Source organism: Neoarthrinium moseri, assembly GCF_022829205.1.
Source record: "Neoarthrinium moseri strain CBS 164.80 chromosome Unknown scaffold30_Wmoseri_CBS_16480, whole genome shotgun sequence".
Lineage (NCBI taxonomy): Eukaryota > Fungi > Ascomycota > Sordariomycetes > Amphisphaeriales > Apiosporaceae > Neoarthrinium > Neoarthrinium moseri.
The window spans coordinates 1-18,713 of NW_026055144.1; the positions used below are offsets into that span (position 1 = coordinate 1).

General features: G+C 56.5%; 6 protein-coding genes across 6 annotated transcripts; 4 read left to right on the forward strand and 2 right to left on the reverse strand.

The window, feature by feature from the left end:
• Positions 1 to 786: 786 nt before the first annotated feature.
• On the forward strand, positions 787 to 3,502 carry JN550_007610 (uncharacterized protein; the record flags this gene model as incomplete). Its single annotated transcript, XM_049319479.1, has 3 exons — positions 787 to 1,186; positions 1,239 to 3,188; positions 3,243 to 3,502. 3 exons carry the CDS (start codon positions 787 to 789, stop codon positions 3,500 to 3,502), a joined length of 2,610 nt encoding a protein of 869 aa, XP_049170267.1.
• Positions 3,503 to 4,240: 738 nt separating this feature from the next.
• On the reverse strand, positions 4,241 to 6,259 carry JN550_007611 (uncharacterized protein; the record flags this gene model as incomplete). Its single annotated transcript, XM_049319481.1, has 1 exon — positions 4,241 to 6,259. One exon carries the CDS (start codon positions 6,257 to 6,259, stop codon positions 4,241 to 4,243), a length of 2,019 nt encoding a protein of 672 aa, XP_049170268.1.
• Positions 6,260 to 7,426: 1,167 nt separating this feature from the next.
• JN550_007612 (uncharacterized protein) lies at positions 7,427 to 8,511 on the forward strand (the record flags this gene model as incomplete). The annotated part of the gene is made up of 3 exons (XM_049319482.1): positions 7,427 to 7,534; positions 7,617 to 7,740; positions 7,802 to 8,511. 3 exons carry the CDS (start codon positions 7,427 to 7,429, stop codon positions 8,509 to 8,511), a joined length of 942 nt encoding a protein of 313 aa, XP_049170269.1.
• Positions 8,512 to 8,618: 107 nt separating this feature from the next.
• On the reverse strand, positions 8,619 to 9,995 carry JN550_007613 (uncharacterized protein; the record flags this gene model as incomplete). The annotated part of the gene is made up of 3 exons (XM_049319483.1): positions 8,619 to 9,446; positions 9,501 to 9,688; positions 9,851 to 9,995. The coding sequence occupies 3 exons, from the start codon at positions 9,993 to 9,995 to the stop codon at positions 8,619 to 8,621; spliced, it is 1,161 nt and encodes a 386-aa protein (XP_049170270.1).
• A 2,017-nt stretch (positions 9,996 to 12,012) lies between these two features.
• Positions 12,013 to 15,056, forward strand: JN550_007614 (uncharacterized protein; the record flags this gene model as incomplete). The annotated part of the gene is made up of 2 exons (XM_049319484.1): positions 12,013 to 14,437; positions 14,491 to 15,056. 2 exons carry the CDS (start codon positions 12,013 to 12,015, stop codon positions 15,054 to 15,056), a joined length of 2,991 nt encoding a protein of 996 aa, XP_049170271.1.
• Positions 15,057 to 16,773: 1,717 nt separating this feature from the next.
• JN550_007615 (uncharacterized protein) lies at positions 16,774 to 17,939 on the forward strand (the record flags this gene model as incomplete). The annotated part of the gene is made up of 2 exons (XM_049319485.1): positions 16,774 to 16,950; positions 17,004 to 17,939. 2 exons carry the CDS (start codon positions 16,774 to 16,776, stop codon positions 17,937 to 17,939), a joined length of 1,113 nt encoding a protein of 370 aa, XP_049170272.1.
• Positions 17,940 to 18,713: the final 774 nt, after the last annotated feature.

Below are 18,713 nucleotides of genomic sequence, written 5' to 3' on the forward strand. Positions count from 1 at the left end.
AGAAGTAGCCTCGCCTATGAGCCACCCCATCTGATTGGCTCTCGACCAGTTGGCGCCAATCCGGCCTGCTTAGGGAGCTTGGCCTGTCTACCCGTCCACCAGAGTTACTACTAACGTTTACTTGCTGTTCAGCACCACTGTAGGGGTCAGGACAGGTCTGGTCAGGATAGACAGACAGCCCGACATTTTCGAGGCGACGAACTTCCAACCCCCAATCCCACCGCATCCCATCCCATCGCATCGCATCTGCCATGCACTAGCTGCAAAGGGGGCCCTTATTCTTCGCTGTCAATCCTTGACTGTTTTTTTTGCTCTTCTCTGTACGATTTAGTTAATAGAGACCGGCCCGATCTGCGACGACAGCATCACCGCTACCATCCCGACCTTCGACCATCCCCGAGTTGCTCACTTGATCGGCAACGGCCACCCGCGACCAGCTTTTCTCAACGCCGCGTCCGCTCCGATCCCGCCCATCAGAGCAGCCCCAATTGCTCGCTTGTCTGCCGAGCAACGTCGACCCCCAGTCCTCCCTTGCGACGGAGTGGCATTGCCGCTAGCTCGCGCGCTTTTCTCTCCCGAGCTGCGCGCGTGTCTTGGTCTCGGGACAACCACCCAACCCAGCACCCCCGGCGAACCGCAGATGTGTATATCGGACCGGCTTGCCTCGACATTCCAACGGTGAAGGCGGTGGAGCAGGGCTGAATACCGTCACCCACTCACCAGCAACCGCCGCACAGCGCTTCAGGGCTCGAACCCGTGGGCATGAGTTGGCAACAGGTATCCGCAATGGGTGCTGGAAATGGCGCCGGTGGTGCCAACATGGGCGGCCAGGAGATGGGCGGCATGCCCATGAACGGTGGGAACCAGCCCCATGCTACCGAGTACACCCTCCAGGGCGTTATGCGCTTCCTCCAGACCGAGTGGCACCGGCACGAGCGCGACCGCAACGCGTGGGAGATTGACCGCCAGGAGATGAAGGGCCGCATAGCTGCTCTCGAAGGCTCTGCCCGGCGGGCCGATGCCACCCAGAAGGCCTTGAGGAGATATGTTGGCATCCTGGAGAAGAAGGTCAAGGAGCAGGCCATGCAGCTCAAGTCGACGTCCGAATCCCATTCGTCAGACGAACACGCCGTCAAGCAGCCGCCCAAGACCGACCGCGCCGCCCTCATAGCCGAGAAGCTGAAATGTGAGTTGACTCTTGTTTGTTTTACACGAGTGCATACTGAGACCTTGTGTAGCAACGGATGACAAGCCCAAGGAGCCCATCCCCGGCCTGGAAGGACTTCTCGGTGAACGTGTGCAGGAAGATGAGGAGCGTGAGAACCTCAAGACGTTCCTGGATCAGTGCCAGGCTGAATTCACGTATCTGATGCTTACGCCTGCGAACCCGATGCCACCTAGAGAATCGCCCCCCTTGCCCAGCATGGACGGCTTCAACGACGGTGACTACGGGGTGCCACTAGATGCCGCATTCCGAGGCTTGCACCTGAACCAAAATCAGAACCACATCAAGGATCCTGCACCACGTGCCCAGGCCAATCTGAACCACGCACCACCGGTGCAGCAGCAGCAGCAGCAGCATCATCAACAGCAACAACAACAACAACAACAACAACAACAACAACAACAACAACAACAGCAGCAGCAGCAGCAGCAGCAACAACAGCAGCAGCAGCAACTGCAACAGCAACAAGGCCAAGCCACCAACCTGGGACGACAGGCTGTGCAGGAACTCCAGGCTGCACCCATGATGCGGTCGGCCGATCCACAGAACGCAATCTACACCGACTGGCCCGCTCCTGTAGGGGTAGCGGTGACAAGCCGGGAGGAACCGCCTCCAAGGCCGCAGTTCAACAACGAGTACCCGAAGCAAAACAGCGTCGAGGAGCAACCTGAAAAGCGCGGCGCGTCAGAGACAGACGGCTGGGACTTCGGTGAAAGCTCCTTCCCAGAGACCACTTCTTCTCAACCTCTTCAAACCATGCCGTCACACCGCCCCGACACGGATGTCTTCCCCGCTGCCGACAACCTGCCAAAGTCCCCCAATCGGGGGCCCAACCCTCATCGACGGAAGACCTCACTGTCCCGCAGGCGCAGTATAGACCATGAGCTCTCGTTGAACCCCGCATCGCAGAAGGCAGACAGCGGCAACTTCAAGCTGCGCTACGGCCTTCGTGGACACCTCAACACTGTCCGGACCATAATTTTCTCGGGTGGCGGTAGCCCTGGCGAGCCCGAGATCTGCACCGCTGGTGATGACGGCTTGATCAAGCGCTTCCACATTCCCCGCGAGAACCCTAGTCACCTCAATGCCTCCGACCTGGATGTTCCTGCCGACTTTACGCATCGAGGCCATGCCGGTGCCGTTCTTTGTTTGACCTCGTGGTCCCCCTCTCCCAACTTCGCCACTGGTGGTCGTGCGCAAGGCGATGGCTGGATCTTCTCTGGTGGCCAAGACGCCTCCATCAGAGTATGGGAGCGCGGCCGCGTTGATCCCAAGGCCACGTTGGACGGCCATACCGATGCGGTCTGGGCTGTCTGCGTTTTGCCTGCCACTCTCGGCGCCGTCTTTGGCCAGACAAGCAGCTACGGTAGCCCAGATCGCATCTTGCTCGCATCTGGCGCAGCAGATGGTGCGGTCAAGATATGGTCCGTCAGCGCGCCGCCGCAGCTGACATCACCGCAACCCGGGCCTGCTGGACGGCGTGCTACAGGCAGCCGGGGCAGAGGCAACTCCATGAGCTCCGGATCACAGTTCCCCAACTCACCACAGCCAAACATGACTTCCAACACTCCATTCCACTCAACGCTGATCCACAACATTACCCGGTCGAATGGTTCCAAAGCTAGCCCTACATGTATTACACCACTTTCTGCGAACGGCGAGGCCTTTGTAGTGTCTTATTCCGATGCAGCTATTATTATATACGACACAAGAACTGGAGAAGAGATCGGTACCATGGCCAGCCTAGAAACATTTGATGGCACGTCTGCAACGAGCGTCAATGCTGTCGTTGCCACAACAGCTGCACTTGAGCAAAGCTCTGGGCCGGGCATGGGGGATGAAGATGGTAACGCAACGGCAGGCGGTGCGGGCCCTACCGGCGGAGGTACTGGCAGTGGGATCGAAGGTGTTGTCATCAGTGGCCACGAAGATCGCTATGTCCGTTTCTTCGATGCCAACAGTGGTATGTACACCAGTTGTCTCGGCACCTTCTGACGCTATGCTAACATGAAGACAGGTCAATGCACATACAACATGCTTGCTCACCCTGCCGCAATCTCGGCCTTGTCGCTTTCACCCGATGGGAGAGAACTGGTTTCCGCTGGGCATGATGCCAGCCTCCGGTTCTGGAGTCTAGAGAAGCGCAGTTGCACCCAGGAGATCACCAGCCACCGCATAATGCGCGGCGAGGGCGTCTGTGCCGTAGTCTGGAGCAGCGACGGCCGATGGGTTGTCAGCAGTGGCGGCGACGGCAGCGTCAAGGTCTTTGCTCGGTGATGAAGAAGAAGAGAGCCACGCCTTTTTTGGAAAATGATTTCAAGACCCCCGAGCAATCTCGACGCAAGATTGACGCCGCTACGAGTTCAGGAGATACGAGATGCGAGTTGGCCTGTTTTTCATGATACCTAGTCCCCTCATGGCCCCACAAGATGAGGATGACAGGCCTGTGTATAAATTCGAAAGGAGCTTACTTGCTCTGTGTGTGACACTAATGCAAATGGGGGATTTGACGCGGAACTTTCTTGCTGCCGTGGGTTGTTGTTGGCAGCCATTGTCTGCCAAGCATCGTGACTCTCTGATACGGCCTGTGAAATATTTATGCCAGTTCATCATCCCATTCCTTCGGTGTTGAGACAAACCTGTAGATTCCTGAGACTAAAGCCCCTATTTCAGTGTGTCCTACACGGTTGGACCATCAACGCAACCGCATGGGCTCCATCCTTGCCTCTTGTCTATCCTCAAACTGTGTCACGATGACTTCGTCCCTTTTTGCTGCTGTTGTAGATTATAAGCTGGCTTCCACCGGGTCACCGGTAAAGCGTTTGAGCATGTCCAGGTCAAGTATAACGTGTAGAAACCTGAGAGGACTTGTCTGCGCAAGACTGCAGTGAAATCACTGCCGCCGTACATTGCTATCGTGTCCATTGATTCATACAGCACGCTCTTTATGTACATGACACATCCATCCGCATGCCAGCGGAACCGTCCTTGACTCCACCCTCCCCGAGAACCACCTCACGAGCTGCAGCTGCACTGCATGGCCCTCTGGAACCTGGGCACCTCAGCGACCCAGCGAGCCTCCTCCTCCTTGTCACCCTTCCAGGGCTCGCCGCCCTCCTCGCCGGCGATTGTCCGCCCGTCCCACCCGTCCTCGAACGGGTGCAGCGCCATGCGCATGGCGCGGCCCAGCACCTCGCGCTCGCCGTCCTTCTCGACGCGCCGGATGATCTCGTCCAGGACCCAGCCGCGCGGCACGAAGCTCGGGTTGACGGCGCGCATGGCCGCGCGGCGCTCCTCGTCCGCTGCCTCCGCCTCGCCCCAGTCCTCGACGACCCGCGTCCGCCACTTGCCGAGCCACTCGCCCACGCGCTTGCGCGCCTCCTCGTCCTCCCGCGGCGTCGGGGCGCCGGCGTTGGTGCCGTCGTTCTTGGGGAAGAACAGCCCGGCCTTGACCTCGCGGGCCTCCTGGGTGTCGAGGTGGGCAGTGCGAAGGCCGCCGAGCCGGCGGAAGAAGAGGTTGAAGTCGAGCTCGAGCGCCTCCATGGTGTCGAGCAGCGAGCTGAACAGGTCGTCGAAGTCGGACTCGCGCGAGGTGCGCAGTCCGAGGCGCGCGCCCATCAGCCGCTTGTACTCGGCCAGGAACACGGCCTTGTACTCCTCGCCGGCCTGCAGGATGACCTTCTCGGCGCGGGCGATGATGCCGTCGGCCTCGGCCTCCTGGACGCCGTCCTCGACGAACTTGGGGTCGTCGACGCGGGCGCCGGCCCCGAGCAGCTCGCCCAGCGACTCGCCCAGCCGCACCAGGTTCCACCAGATGATGGACGGCTGGTTGCGGTAGCTGTAGCGCAGCATGTAGTCGTCGTGGTTGGGCGTGTAGGCGGGGTCAAAGTTGTCCATGAAGGCGAAGGGCCCGAAGTCGATCGACAGCCCGAACAGCGACGTGTTGTCCGTGTTGAGCACGCCGTTCATGAACCCGTACGCCTGCCACCGCGCTACCGTCAGGGCGTTGCGCCGCACGATCTCGCGGTACAGCCGCGCGAAGCGGTTCTCCGCGCTCTCGTCCGGGCCCTGCAATTCGTCCCGCGCCACGCTGCGGCCGGGCTCCGGTGAGCTCGTGGGCTTGTCCGGGTCCTCGAGCCGCGCGGGAAGCGCCTCCCAGCCCCCGAGCACGTCCTCTGCCACGTACGTCGCCAGCTTGCGGATCATGTCCCGCTCGCCGCGGGCGCGCAGGATGTCAAAGTTGCCGATGCGCAGCCAGCTCTGGGCGAAGCGGCTGACGATGGCGCCGGGCTCCATGGTCTCGCGCCGCACCTTGACCTCGGGGGTGAGGACCAGGCCGAGGGCGCGGGTGCTGGGGATGCCGAGCGCGTTCAGGTACTCGCTGACGATGAACTCGCGGATGCTGGACCGCAGCACGGCCTTGCCGTCGGCGAAGCGCGAGTACGGCGTCAGGCCGGCACCCTTCAACTGCAGCTCGTATCGGACGCCGGCCTGGTTCGTCGTCTCGAACAAGCTGATGGCTCGTCCGTCGCCCAGCTGGCCCGCCCACTGCCCGAACTGGAACCCGCCATACAGCTGCGCCCAGGGGTAGCCGGCATCTGATTTGTTTCCATCCGCACCGTCTACTTCTTTGCTACTGGCGCCGTCTTCCCAGCCCTGGATCTTGTTCCCTGCTAGCGTAGCTATGAAGTCCGGGTTCTTGGTATCAGAGGCTTCGATACCGAGGTCGCGGAGCGCGGCGGGCGAGACGGCCAGGAGCTCGGGGTTCTCGACAGTCTCGGGCCGCACCCAGGTAAAAAGGGCATCGCGGACTTGTCGCGGGCCGATCTTGTCGCGCGGCGTCTTGTGCGAATCGGCGGGTGTTGGGAAGGTCGAGTCGGGCGGCAGCTTGGAGGTGAAGTTCCAGGACTTGGGGATGTCGTTTATGGAGGCGCCGCCGCCCGGTGAGGGCGCGGACTTGGCGTGTAGGGCGGCCATCTGGACGAGGCGCGGGCGCGGTATCGAGGCTCGGCGCAGCAGTTGGCGACAGAGCATATGGAAGGAATCGTGGGTGTTGTGTATAGCAAGGGATGCTCTTGCTGTCTCGACTACGAAAGAAGCATGGGGAAGATGTTGCGATAGTCGCTATATCGGATGGCAATGCGTAGAAAATGAAAATTGGATAAAGCGCGAGAAATATCTGTCACAAAGGCACTTCTCCGTCCGTCCCGGCGACGTTGAGATCACATCATTACGTGGTTAGGAAGTATGGAGTGGCGATTCGGAAGAGGTCCCGTCGCCCTGTCAGAGCTGTCCCGGCCGAGGTTCATGCCGCAAATCTCAAACCGGACATGTACACTAAGTTGACTAAATGGCATTGGAAGGTACAATGTTGTACCTGCGATCTATTTCGCCGGCCAGTCTAGCACTTCAATCTATGCTTGTCACGACTATAGGACTATATCATTATCTTGAATCTTGCACATCTCTCGAATGTATGCTTGGCCAAGCTTGACGTTGATGGCCCAGGCTGCCCGGCCTCTTATCGCGGGATGGATAACGTCATCCCTCCTACCCCACCATGTAGTTCGACTCTCCTGTATACCATAGTACGGCCGTGTTACCCTGGACCGAGAATGGGTTCGACGACGGTACCAAGACGTTTGTACGACACGAAAACGCCGCAAAGTGTCTTTGCAATATAACCCATCTCCTGCCAATGAGCTGCCGATCCCGCCGTGAAGCTACGGGGCATATTCAGAAGTATACAAACCACTATCCGCACGTTATAGAATTAGGGAAAGACCAAAGCAATGGTGGGGAAGGAACCCTCGTAACGTGCACTGAATGATGCCATCACCCATCTACCGGCACCAGGGCCTGGCAGGGTTGCTCACTGTGCTCCATGAGGCCGCATACCGGCCCCGTAAATTCAACTATTGCCGTATAATATCCTCGGACAAGGCCTCTCCCCAGCTTGTCGAGCTGTCTGATTCAAAAAAACGAAGCAACCACTTCACTGGCATTGAACCCCGTTTTCAATAGTAGATGTCATCTCTTCTCCTTCGCCGGACTTATACTTTGACTTCCTATTCTCCGCGATCTGCATTGGCGTTCAGTGCATCTCTACGACAGCCGTCTGCGTTCTCACCATTTAGAAGCACATCGCTTCGGGCATTCTCGGCTCAGAGGGTAGCTCAGTTCAGAACCGTTCCCAGCAAAATGCATTCTGTCGCAGGGCACTTCAAACCCGACGCCTCGGGCGCAGCTCCGAAGCAGATGGAATACCTTCCGCACCTGAAGCTGAATGATGGGAACGAAATCCCCATGGTACATCTATACTATCTGACTTTCGACCTCTCATATAGGTGGAGGTTACATGGACATCCTGGGACTAACCACTATGGTGTAGCTCTCATATGGCCTAGGCACCGCCCGAGCTAAAGATAGGGATGCTACCGAGCAGGACGAAGAGGTCGTGAAGCTGACCACCATGGCTATCAAGAACGGGTACTACCACCTCGATGGAGCCGAGGGTGAGTAGATGATCAATCCAACTTTTTGGGCACCTAAGACTCGGCACTGACACCTGCTCAGTCTATAAGAACGAGGAGGAGCTCGGCGCCGCCATCAAAGCGGCCGGCGTGCCGCGCGAGAAGCTCTACGTCGTCACCAAGCTGTCGGGCACCAAGAAGCAGGACGTGCAGACGGCCTTCGAGACGTCGCTGGCCAAGCTGGGACTCGACTACGTGGACCTGTACCTGGTGCACGCGCCGTACCTGGCCCACACGCCCGAGGAGCTGCAGGCCGTGTGGGCTAAGATGGAGGCCATCAAGGACTCGGGCAAGGCCCGGTCCATCGGCGTGTCCAACTTCCTGCAGGAGCACATCGAGACGGTCCTCAAGACGGCCCGGATCCCCCCGGCCATTAACCAGATCGAGTACCACCCGTACCTGCAGCACGGCGGCCTGGTCGAGTTCCACCGCCAGAACAACATCGCCATCTCGGCCTACGGGCCCCTGACGGCCGTCACCAAGGCCAAGCCGGGACCCCTGGACGCCACGTACGCGGACCTGGCCAACAAGTATGGCGTTACGGAGGCCGATGTGGCCTTGAGATGGTGTCTGGACCAAGGGATCGTAGCCATCACCACGAGCTCCAATGAGCAGAGGCTCCAGGGCTATTTGCGAAAGCTACCCAGCTTCAAGCTCACGCCCAAGGAGGTTGAGACGATCTCTGAGCTGGGTCAGGAGAAACACTTTAGGGGATTCTGGAACAACCGGTTCAAGAACGATGATCGTCGATAACTGGACTGATTCGCATCTCCACTGCATATAAACTGTGTTTATTGACTGTCACCTAAGAAATAGGACAGGCCTAGACTAAAGTACCGAAAAACGTATATGTGACAAGCTTATAACTCATCGTCTGACTCTGTTTCATCGTCGTCCGCCGTCTTTGGTGACTCCGGCTTCCTGTTCTTAGTTTGGTACGGTAGAGTCCGCCTAGGGGGTGAAACATCGTCATCGTCTTCATCGTCTGTGGGTGGTGTTGCATCCCCCTTACCCTTTCGACTAGACTTTGGCGATGACGAAGCTCTACGCCGCGATGCCGCAGACCTTGCCGTAGGTTTCCTCTTGGTGGTCGACTTTGCAGGCGGTTCTGGCGGATCCTCGACATCTTCGTCTTCGCTCTGTGTTTCTGCCCCCTGCTCCTCGTCGGTCGTCTCCTGTGCATCCATGTCCTGGTCATCCTCGGGCTCTTCCTTGATGTCTGTAGATTGATCGACGTCCATCTTTGTGAAGCCATCATCGCTCTCGTCTGATGACTCCTGAGCAGCTTTGCGTTTTCCACCCCTTGATGCCCTGGCCTTCCTCATGGTATTTTGGCTCGCACCGACATTCTCTAGTTTATCGGGGTTTACATCTGCGGATGCCAAGAGGCGGTTCTGCTGACGGATCTTGAGCTTCTTCTCATTGAGAAGATCCCGGAATTTCTCGAGAAGCTGCCGCTCGTCATCCTCCTTGGCCTTGATAATATCCTCGAGTTGGGTCTTCAACTCGTTGACGGACTTCTCTAGCTCTTCCGCCTTGGCTGTGGCAGCAGCCAGATCGTCAAGGACCCTGGCCCGTGAACCAATGGCGGCCACGCACCAGTCGAAGAGTTGCGGCCCATTGTCAGCGCCGGTCTTGGGGTCTGTGACAATGTCAAACTCCTTCAGCTTGATGGACCCAAGCCGTTGCTAGAGCCTGGTCAGCGGCCAAGACGATCAGACGGCACGATGATAAGGACGAACCGTTATTCCTTGGATGTTCTTGCGGAAGTTCAATGTAGTTGACTCCGATTGGAGATCAGCCTTGATCTCGATATCGCGAGCATGGGCATGGTCTGGCTCGATCAAGGTTGAAATCAAGATTTGTTCCCACTCCTCATCCGTGCAGTGACCACTGGGGGCTTTCCATTCGTTCACCCTCCGGTGACGCACTGTTTTGAAACGAAACAAGGCAAGTCAGCATTCAGGGTCCGAATCCACGAGCGCTAAGATCCCGATGCATGAAATACACGTGCCGGGGTGATGGAGCCGGCCGCGTCGATCACGAGCCTAGGCCAACGGCACGTGGATATGTACGAGAAAACCTTACTTACACTTCACCTCATATGCCCCTGTGCCCTCTGTGCCCACGAGTCTGAGGTCGAGCGGATGCTGCTTGCCGTTTGGGATGACTTGTAGAAGATAGAACTCATCCTTCTTACCCGAAATTGGGAAGCGGAGGACGGGCGAGTATGCCATATTGCGGAGGCTCCTGCGAGACGGCCGTAGCAGGAAGTCTAAGCGATGAGCGTCTGCGCGGTTGCGTAGGTACCCAGATAGGCTTGTCCGATGAGACGAGCAGAGAATCGAGATTAAGGGTCGGCGTTGGTTCCGCCAGGGAAGAGTCGAGGAATCAGATGGCCCGGGATAATCAAATGAGACTACGTTTCAGCTGTCACGGATGGTATATGATGGTGTGGGGTCGTATAATAGTCCCAAGGCTGATATCATATCCAGAACTCGGGGAGCATGGATCAGCTCAGAAGCAGAGCTGCAAGGTAGCCAAGGTAAAGAGCTTGCATAAACGTGACGTGCGCCGACGCGTTGCAGCAGGTGCTGGCACAAAGTCAAAGAGAGTCAAAGAGAGTCAAAGCAATTCAGAGAGCAAAGCTCCGTCACAGAGGCGAGGTCTGAGCAATGCCGCGCGTGGAACGGCGCTCTTTAATACGTCGCGGCCGAGGGCAGTCTGTTGCGATGGCCGTCGCCAATTGGAGGTGTCTCGGGCCGTCCAGACACCCGTGTGCTCTCCTAGGCAGCGCTGCAGGCACCAGCGCCGTGCCAGCGACGGGGGAACGGGGCACGCTTAGTACTGGGCTCCAGCCGGCCTCCGCCTGTTGCCTCACCAAAGCGCAGAATATAGCAGACCATAACAAACAAATATTGGGGCGAGTGTAATTAATCAGGATGAAGACATTCCTGATTGTCTTGCATTAGAGATCAGCTGCCCGGGACAGGGTACGAAAAGGGCAATTATCGCAGACGGATGGAATGAAGTGAAACATTGGGAAGGAGGGGTGTGGTTTGTCTCTGCGCAGTCGACAGGCTGACCCGTGAGCGCGTCAGACCGCGTCAAGCTCGCGATACGGAGGCTTCCAGAGGGCTTCTCCTCGGAAGACTGCTGAGGTGTGCCGTGCCTGTGCCGTGTGCACCTCAGGGGTCCAGGGCCAGCCTGCCAGGGGGGGGCTAGGTGCTCTGTGCAGCCTGTGCGCTTCTTCCTCAGCGCCGAAACCCGCGAAGCAGCGTCCCCCGGCCACGTGATTTCACTGAGAAAATCCTGCTCCAGGGGAGGGGCCAGTGGGCCCCCGCTGTTGTTGGGCCCCGATCTAGGGCCCACAGGGTCTTTTTTGGCCCGTGCCCCCGCCAGCCCAGCAGCCCCAGCGGCACCCAGCCAGCGCTGCCAGTTTGCCAGCCTTCCGGCCACCAAAGCTCGATTTTGCAACCCCCCCAGTCCCCAGCCTCTCACCAGACCCAGGTCCACGTCTACGATCCACGAATAGCAGAGACCGGCCACACGACCACGATCGATACACCGACCTTCTCGAATCCGACGACCACACGGACTGCAGGCCAAATCCTGTTCTCGCTTGTCCACCCTCAGCGGCTGCGATTCTTCTCGTGCCTGGCATTGTGTCGCGCAAGCTTGCTGCATCATTCCTCCTCTGTTATTGACGTGCCCACCCACCGACGCCACGGCATCCCACGTCGACCCTCATCTTCACGCCATTTGCCACAGATTGCCGCAAAACACCACCAGATCACCTTCCAAGAAATCATTCGCGGCCGGAAATTGCATCTGCGACGCACCCCTACATATCACATCTGCCTCTGGACTCCCGCGGGATAGACTGGCCGCGAGAACAAGGCCTTGCATCTACGCTACTGAAACACACCACCCCGAGAAACGAAACGACAGATGAACCACGACGATGCGACGAGAGAACATGGGAAACTGCTGATGTGAATATGATTCCCGGATATTGAGCCCCAGAGCTTCGTTGAGTGCTGAGAGCCTTGCGAGGGCGAACGTGGTCGCGACGTCCACCTCTTGAAGTCTGGATCCGTCACGCCGTCGCGACCCTGTACACATATTACGATTTGGCTCCGCAGCACGACTTACGACTACCGCAACATTGTGGTTTCTGACCCGAATTCCTTCGCTTAGCACCTTCCCCCGTACCAGAGATCCGCTCTCTGGCCTTCACACACACCCACCATTATGGACACTTTACGACTTAAACCCAGGCTACCCGTCGAGGACGAGGTTGAGAACTGGGACGATGACGACTTTATGATAGATAATGAGGACCTGACCTTCCGGAGCGCTTCCACCGCCACTACGAGCAACCATCCAAATCGTAGGGACAGCCATGCTTCGTTTAGATCGGACCGAGAGTCCCTGTTTGGGGACGAGGAGAGGCAGGTTCACCTGGCTGGGGAGGACGAGAAGTCTACCATGGATGCCATAGCCGCCGCCACGACGGCTGGCATTCCTATTCCCCAGAATGTTCCGCCTTCCGCCTTGATGGGCGGCACTATCAAGCGCCTAGGCGGCCGCAAGATTAAGAAGGTCATCCAGGAAGATTGGGGTGATGACATCGAGATGCCCAAGAACGGCCAAGCCCTCCGAATGAAGCACCGCGATGCTTCTCAGTTTCCAGAGACTTTGCGTCAGGTTAGCGGCTCGGTGACATCAAGTCCGGTCAAGCTGATGAGCCCGCCTGTCATCCACGAGTCTCCACGGAAAGAAAACCAGCCGCCGACATCGTCCCCGGCGTCCACCTTGGATAGATTCCGAGACAATGATGACGATGACGACGATGTCTTCGGTGACGGCCCGGCCACCATCAAGGCACCTAAACTCCGCCCCCAACACAAGCCCATCTCTCTTATAACCCCGCCGACCCCCCAGAAGAAGGATGAAGATGATGACTTCGAAATGGATTTGGAGCTTCCTTCCAGCGGAAAACTCAAGCTTACCAACCGGAGAGATATACCGCCCAAGACTCCCAATGTCAACAGTGGTGATGAGTTCGACTGGGGAGAAGGCAGCTTGGGGACCAGATTTGGAGGCACTCGAAGGGATCCATTCTCGAATCGCAGCTCTAGTGCATCTGCTCTGAGCCCAAGCATCGCAAGCTCGATCACGGCTGAAAGCGAGGACGATGTCTTTGATGGCATAGTCCTACCTACCGGGCCCCTAGACCTTAATGAGCGCCTCAAGCGGAGGAAGCAGAGCCGGTCTCCCGCACGACCTTCAGATATGGACAAGCGTCCTAGATCATCTAAACAACATGGCCCAGAGACGCCTGTCGCCGAGAAGGACAAAGAGGATCTCCTGGATGGTCTTGATCTTGGCGATAGTGACGTGTTTGGCTCCGGAAAATTTACGCTGCACCGCAATGTAAAGGTCAAGGAGACAAGGCAGTCCAGCCCTGCACGGCCCAAGACCGCACTCTCTTTGACATTCACGCAGAAGCCGGTGGCCGCTCAACCCTCACGCTTGCCTCGACCCACACACATCCATCATGAGCGTTCGCATACGCAATCTTCCCTGGAACCCGTCTCAGAAAGCGGTGGTCCCATCCCCGTCCGACCGGCTCGAAGGTCACAATCCCGGATGGGCCACTCGGCCACATCGTCTGTATCTAGTATTGCCACCCCTACTACTCCATCTTCGACAATGTCCTCCCAACCATCAACCCCGAGGCGGCGAGAGCTTGGCCAAAAAGCCTCGACCGGACAGTTGCGGAACGAGTCTACAACCACGAGCGCTCAACTTCTGCGATTTAAGAGGTCGCTTCCAGTCATGAAGGGGCCTGAGTCACCGGCACGGTCCGTTGGATCTCGCTATGAAAGGCCGTCCTCCAGGACAGATTCACACCGGTCCCAGTCGGCTTTAAGGCCCAAGACTCCGGTAGAACGAGCGCGAACAGCTTATGAAGGCAGTGCAGCTCAGGCCAGGAAGAACTACGTACCATTCTTGGCTGGTGGCTCTACCGCCTCCCAGTCGCATCATGTTGCTGCCAGGAGTTCGCGGACCCTCCGACGCCATGACTCTGATTACGGTCCAGAGACTCGCCCGCTGTCTCGTGCCATGTCTCGATCCACGATGAGGTCGCCGAGTCCCCGGAAGAACCGCAGTGTCGACAAGATTGCCATTGAACCCTGGCAGCAGCTCAGTAAGCCTCGGCGCCAGCGCCAGTTTGGCGACGGCACGGAGCTCGACGGGTTCGACGACTTGCCGACATCGGCACAAACAGAGTCGAAATATACCAAGCAGCCTCAGGGTAGCAGTCGAGGGTCAATCAGGAATAAGATATACCAAAACGTGTTGCCCGATCGCAGCACACCATCACCCGTGTCGCCATACTCCCCGGCCCGGGTTGATTATCAACCACACTTCGCCCGGGACACTGCTGCCAGTCGAATGGCTAGGGAAGCTAGTCTGGCACAGCGCGCCCCTTCAGGGCCCCTCGCCCCTCTGACATCCCAGCGAATCGGTCAACTATCTACGAGAACAAACTTGAACCCCCATATACCTCATCTTCCACATGGTTCGATACGGACCAAGAAGACGCGGAAACCTCCACAACTCAAGCCCCACCTCATCTCTAATTTGACTTCCGCCAAGGAGAGCAAGGGTATGTATCATTCACCGATCCAGTATTTAGCTCTTACTAACGTGTTGATGTAGTGGTTAATGGGATGACTTATGACCCAGTAACATGTCGATGGGATGGAAACGAGAATGTCCTGAACGCATTTGATGCTCCCGCTTCATCACCATCAACGGCGTCTTTACCGCCACATATGGCTGGCAACAAAGAAAACGGGACGCCCCGACCGTACCTCATCACTCCTATGGGTGTCCCGAAGGGCGTCAAGCGGGAAGGAAACATGGTCTTCGACCCACAGGCAATGCGTTGGCTTGAGTTAACCAACAAGGTGGCATCTGCCACTAGCACCGATGACCCCATGGAGGGGTTCGATGCTTTGGAGGACGAGGATGACCCGTTCAAGGACATTCCCGATCTCGAAGATAAAGAGGCAGAGAAGGGCGAAGGGGGCAACGGCCGTGTCAGCGACATTGGAAGTGAATGGCTCGTTGGAGAGGAATTCGACGTTGGACCCGAATTCGTGCGCAGGCAGAGAGAAGAAGAAGACCGCTGGCGCAAGAAGTGCGAACGATGGATAAGCACCACTGCTCGCGACAATGATGCATGGCGATGGGCCCTTAGAGATATTGTCCAGGGCTCATAGGTTCAGGCCAGAAGTTGTCTTTCGGCATCCACTGAGTAGCTTGTCACTCGCTGGCAACGGTCCCTCAAGACTTTGGCGTTTCTGGGCATACTATCTGGTAATGAGTGGGGGTTTTGGAAGGAACAAGGGGGGACCTCCTAATGATCCTTACGCGGCATTGTACTCACTACTTACGACCCATTTCAGCATAACATGGGACACTTGGAAGGGAAAGGATCAAGGTGCCTAGGAGGCCAGGAGGACTCCATTCACACTGGAAGTGCACGGCACTCCCCGCTGGCGACCTTTGATGCATGATACATGACGGGGCCATTACAGCCGCACCTACATAGGTGCATCGAAGTTTTGGTTTTGTTTTTGGCGGGTGGGAGGGTTGAGGTTTATTTTTGCATCTGGGCAAAACGGCTTTGGTTCACGACGAAGGAATGAATGACATTAATGACTTGCAATGCTTATGATATCGAATTGTACTTATAGGGCTACTATCATCGACAAGGGAGTGTCGAAAGAGTTGATAGACCAAAAAAGGGATGTTTGTTGTTGCCGATGCCAATAACATGGTTCTTTCGCAGTGCTTGAATTGATATGCGTGGGTTTGACTGTGCCAGTCCACACATGTGGCTGGCTTGGGTTTCGATGCCATCCTGTCTTCTACGCTACTGATATCAAGCTGCAGCCAAGTAATGGCTGCGTTCAAATTGATTAGTATCAGTCGTGGTCGCAGTTCGGCCTGATCTGTAGAAAGAACAAATTATCTCGATAACCTCGACGTGCCTTTGCTGCTCCTTGGATAGAGTCTGACATTTTCTCGCCAAAGGTGAAGCTCAAAAACTCGATTATACATAAGACCATAGACCATACTTGTCCATCATCTTGACATTGTCTAGGTCTCGCCGAGGAAATCCTCCGCGACTACGTACACCACGTCAGAACCAAGTGTCTCAGCAAGAGGCTGCCCTGGTCAAACTCGGTCAACGTGACACGCCTGAACCCGACCATTGTCGCCATGGCGAGTTGGAAATCAGTCCATATTTCAAGCCGACCAGGAGCATATAATGGAAGTCCTTTCCGGCGATGATTCTTGGAACACTGATGTAGTCGCTTTTTTGAGTGTACCTTGCATTCGCCAGAGGTAGTCAGGTCGGAAGGGGTCACACAAATGCCAGCGCTTGGGCCACGCCCTCCAGCTAGCTACCACCACCAACCACCACCAACCCCAGAGGCTGCGATTTCGTAGGCCAAGCCATCCTCTTTTTACCCCAGGTCGCCAAGCTGCACGAATCCTGAATGCGCCGCCTTGTTGAGCCTGGCGTCCGCCATTTTCGCAAGCCCAAGGCCTAATCCTATGACTTGGAAGCAAACTCCTTGGCATCAGGCCGCCAATTGCAATTGATTGGTGCCGTCTGCTGTGTTTCATCTTTTTGTCCTTGTACAGCTCAGTGACAATGACGTAGACGTAATGTGAGCGTGACACCTGAACGCGAACGGTGAATCTTGATGCAGGGCTGGGCTACCACATAGAAAATGTGTATATACTGGCAACAGTCCAGGTGGGTTTGCCTTTACTCTCCTAATCTCTTGTTCATCTCTATAGCATAGCATAGCTGCTCCACCATCGCGCTGGACGACCCACCTGCAGTTGTAGGTCAAGGTGCAGCCCTGCTATCCCAAGATCAACAAGGCAGCTCGAGTCGTTCACCACATGCCGCAGTCCATCATGGGCTTTCTGGGTCGCCGCAAGGAGCCACGTGCTACCACGAATCGGGAGCGGAAATCATGGCTTCGGCGCAGCGAGCCCTACAGCGTCGAGAAACGGCCAAGCTTTGGCCAGTGGTTGAAGGTCACCATTTTGGACATTCTGACGATGATCGTTCTTGGTGTCATTGCCCTAGTGGTAAGGTCTCGGATTGGACCTTGGGAGGCTTCTCATATCTGACATGTCTTTAGGTTTTCCGCGCTGGCCCAGCAGGCACACGCACGTTTCCTCTCACGGTTACCAACACCGGTGAGGTCGTCTACCCGCAGTTCGCATACCCATACCGACCTCAGTTCGTTGCGGCGTGGCTAGCTACCTTCTTGGCAGCCGTGATCCCGATTGTCATCATTCTGCTAGCTCAGATCCGGATCCGTAGCTTCTGGGATATCAACAATGGCATCATTGGCTTGATCTATGCCCTCGAAACCTCGGCTGCATTCCAGGTCATCATCAAGTGGCTCATCGGCGGCCTACGACCGCACTTCTACGATATCTGCAGGCCTGACCCCTCTCTTGCGTCACAGGGCCAATTCAATGCGACGGGGTTGAACGGCGTGGGCTACCAGAACTACATGTTCACGGCGGAGATATGCACTGGTGAAATAGAGGGGATCAACAACGCGCTCGAGAGCTTCCCCAGCGGGCACTCGACTACCATATTCGCCGGCATGGTGTATCTCTACTTATACCTAAACGCCAAGCTCAAGGTTTTCTCAAACTACCACCCAGCAATGTGGAAGCTGGTGCTCCTGTACTGCCCTATCCTCGGGGCCTGTTTGGTCGGTGGCTCCTTGACCGTGGATCAAAGTCACAACTGGTACGATATCGTCGCCGGCGGAACCATCGGGACTGTTTTTGCGTTCTCTTCGTACCGGATGGTGTACGCAGCGATCTGGGATTCACGCAAGAATCATATCCCACTCAACAGGAGCAGTGCGTTTGTATGGTCAGATGGCGTGGAGGGTTCCCGTATGGTTTTCACGAAGCGCGCCGGTTGGAGGCCGAGCAAACGAGGCACTCATGCTGTGAATGGAAATGAGCAGCGAGCCAGCTTTAGCAACGGCCACAGCCCCAAATTCCCCCGAGGCACTGCGAGAGGATCTAGGAGAGGTGATGACATAGTCTAAAGAATCGGGCGAGATTTCAGTTTATAACTGTACGGGCAATTTCTAGGAGTGGATGGCTTGAAGACTGGCTGTTCGACGTATAAGTAACGAATACTGTCAATGCAATAATACATTCTCAGACAGCATGAGGCAAGTTGATTGAATGATCAAATGTGTACAGTAAGTTTAGAATTCAATTCAGCCTTGGGAGTGCACTCTGCCCCATCGGTATCATTTCATTGGCGGCTCCGTTTAAAGTTGAGGATCCTCGCGAAGCCTTCGGTATTCGGCAGCCCGTGTGGATCTACCCCGGATAGGAAGGTCGGCATTGCAACGTAACTGCTCATTCCGCATCTCGTCCTACAGTACTCGGAGGTGAATCATGACCCAGATTTCTAAAGTACTTGACCAGCAGGTGGTAGTATCAGCCGTGGATTCAACAGATAACTTTGTCTTGGCATGCATGCATGGAGTAATTTCTCCTGCATCCCCATTATTCGTACCGCTTCTAGCCCCTGAGTGGATGGCGAGATGCCGAACCAGGATGGGGTTACAATCGGATTGTGGCAAAGATGTACGATGCAACAAAATATGGCAGCAACAGCGCAGTGTATATACAAAAGCGCGGCAACAGTCCATTATAGTTCCCCCGCTGCTGTCGTTCTAGAGTGTTGTGCATCGGGCCATCGCTCTTGAACTCCACATATCGCGTTCTCCAGAGCGTGTTCAAATTCTGGGGTCGAGACTACCACATACGGCGTCCGCTGAGGTTGATCCAAAGAAATACAGTCAGAG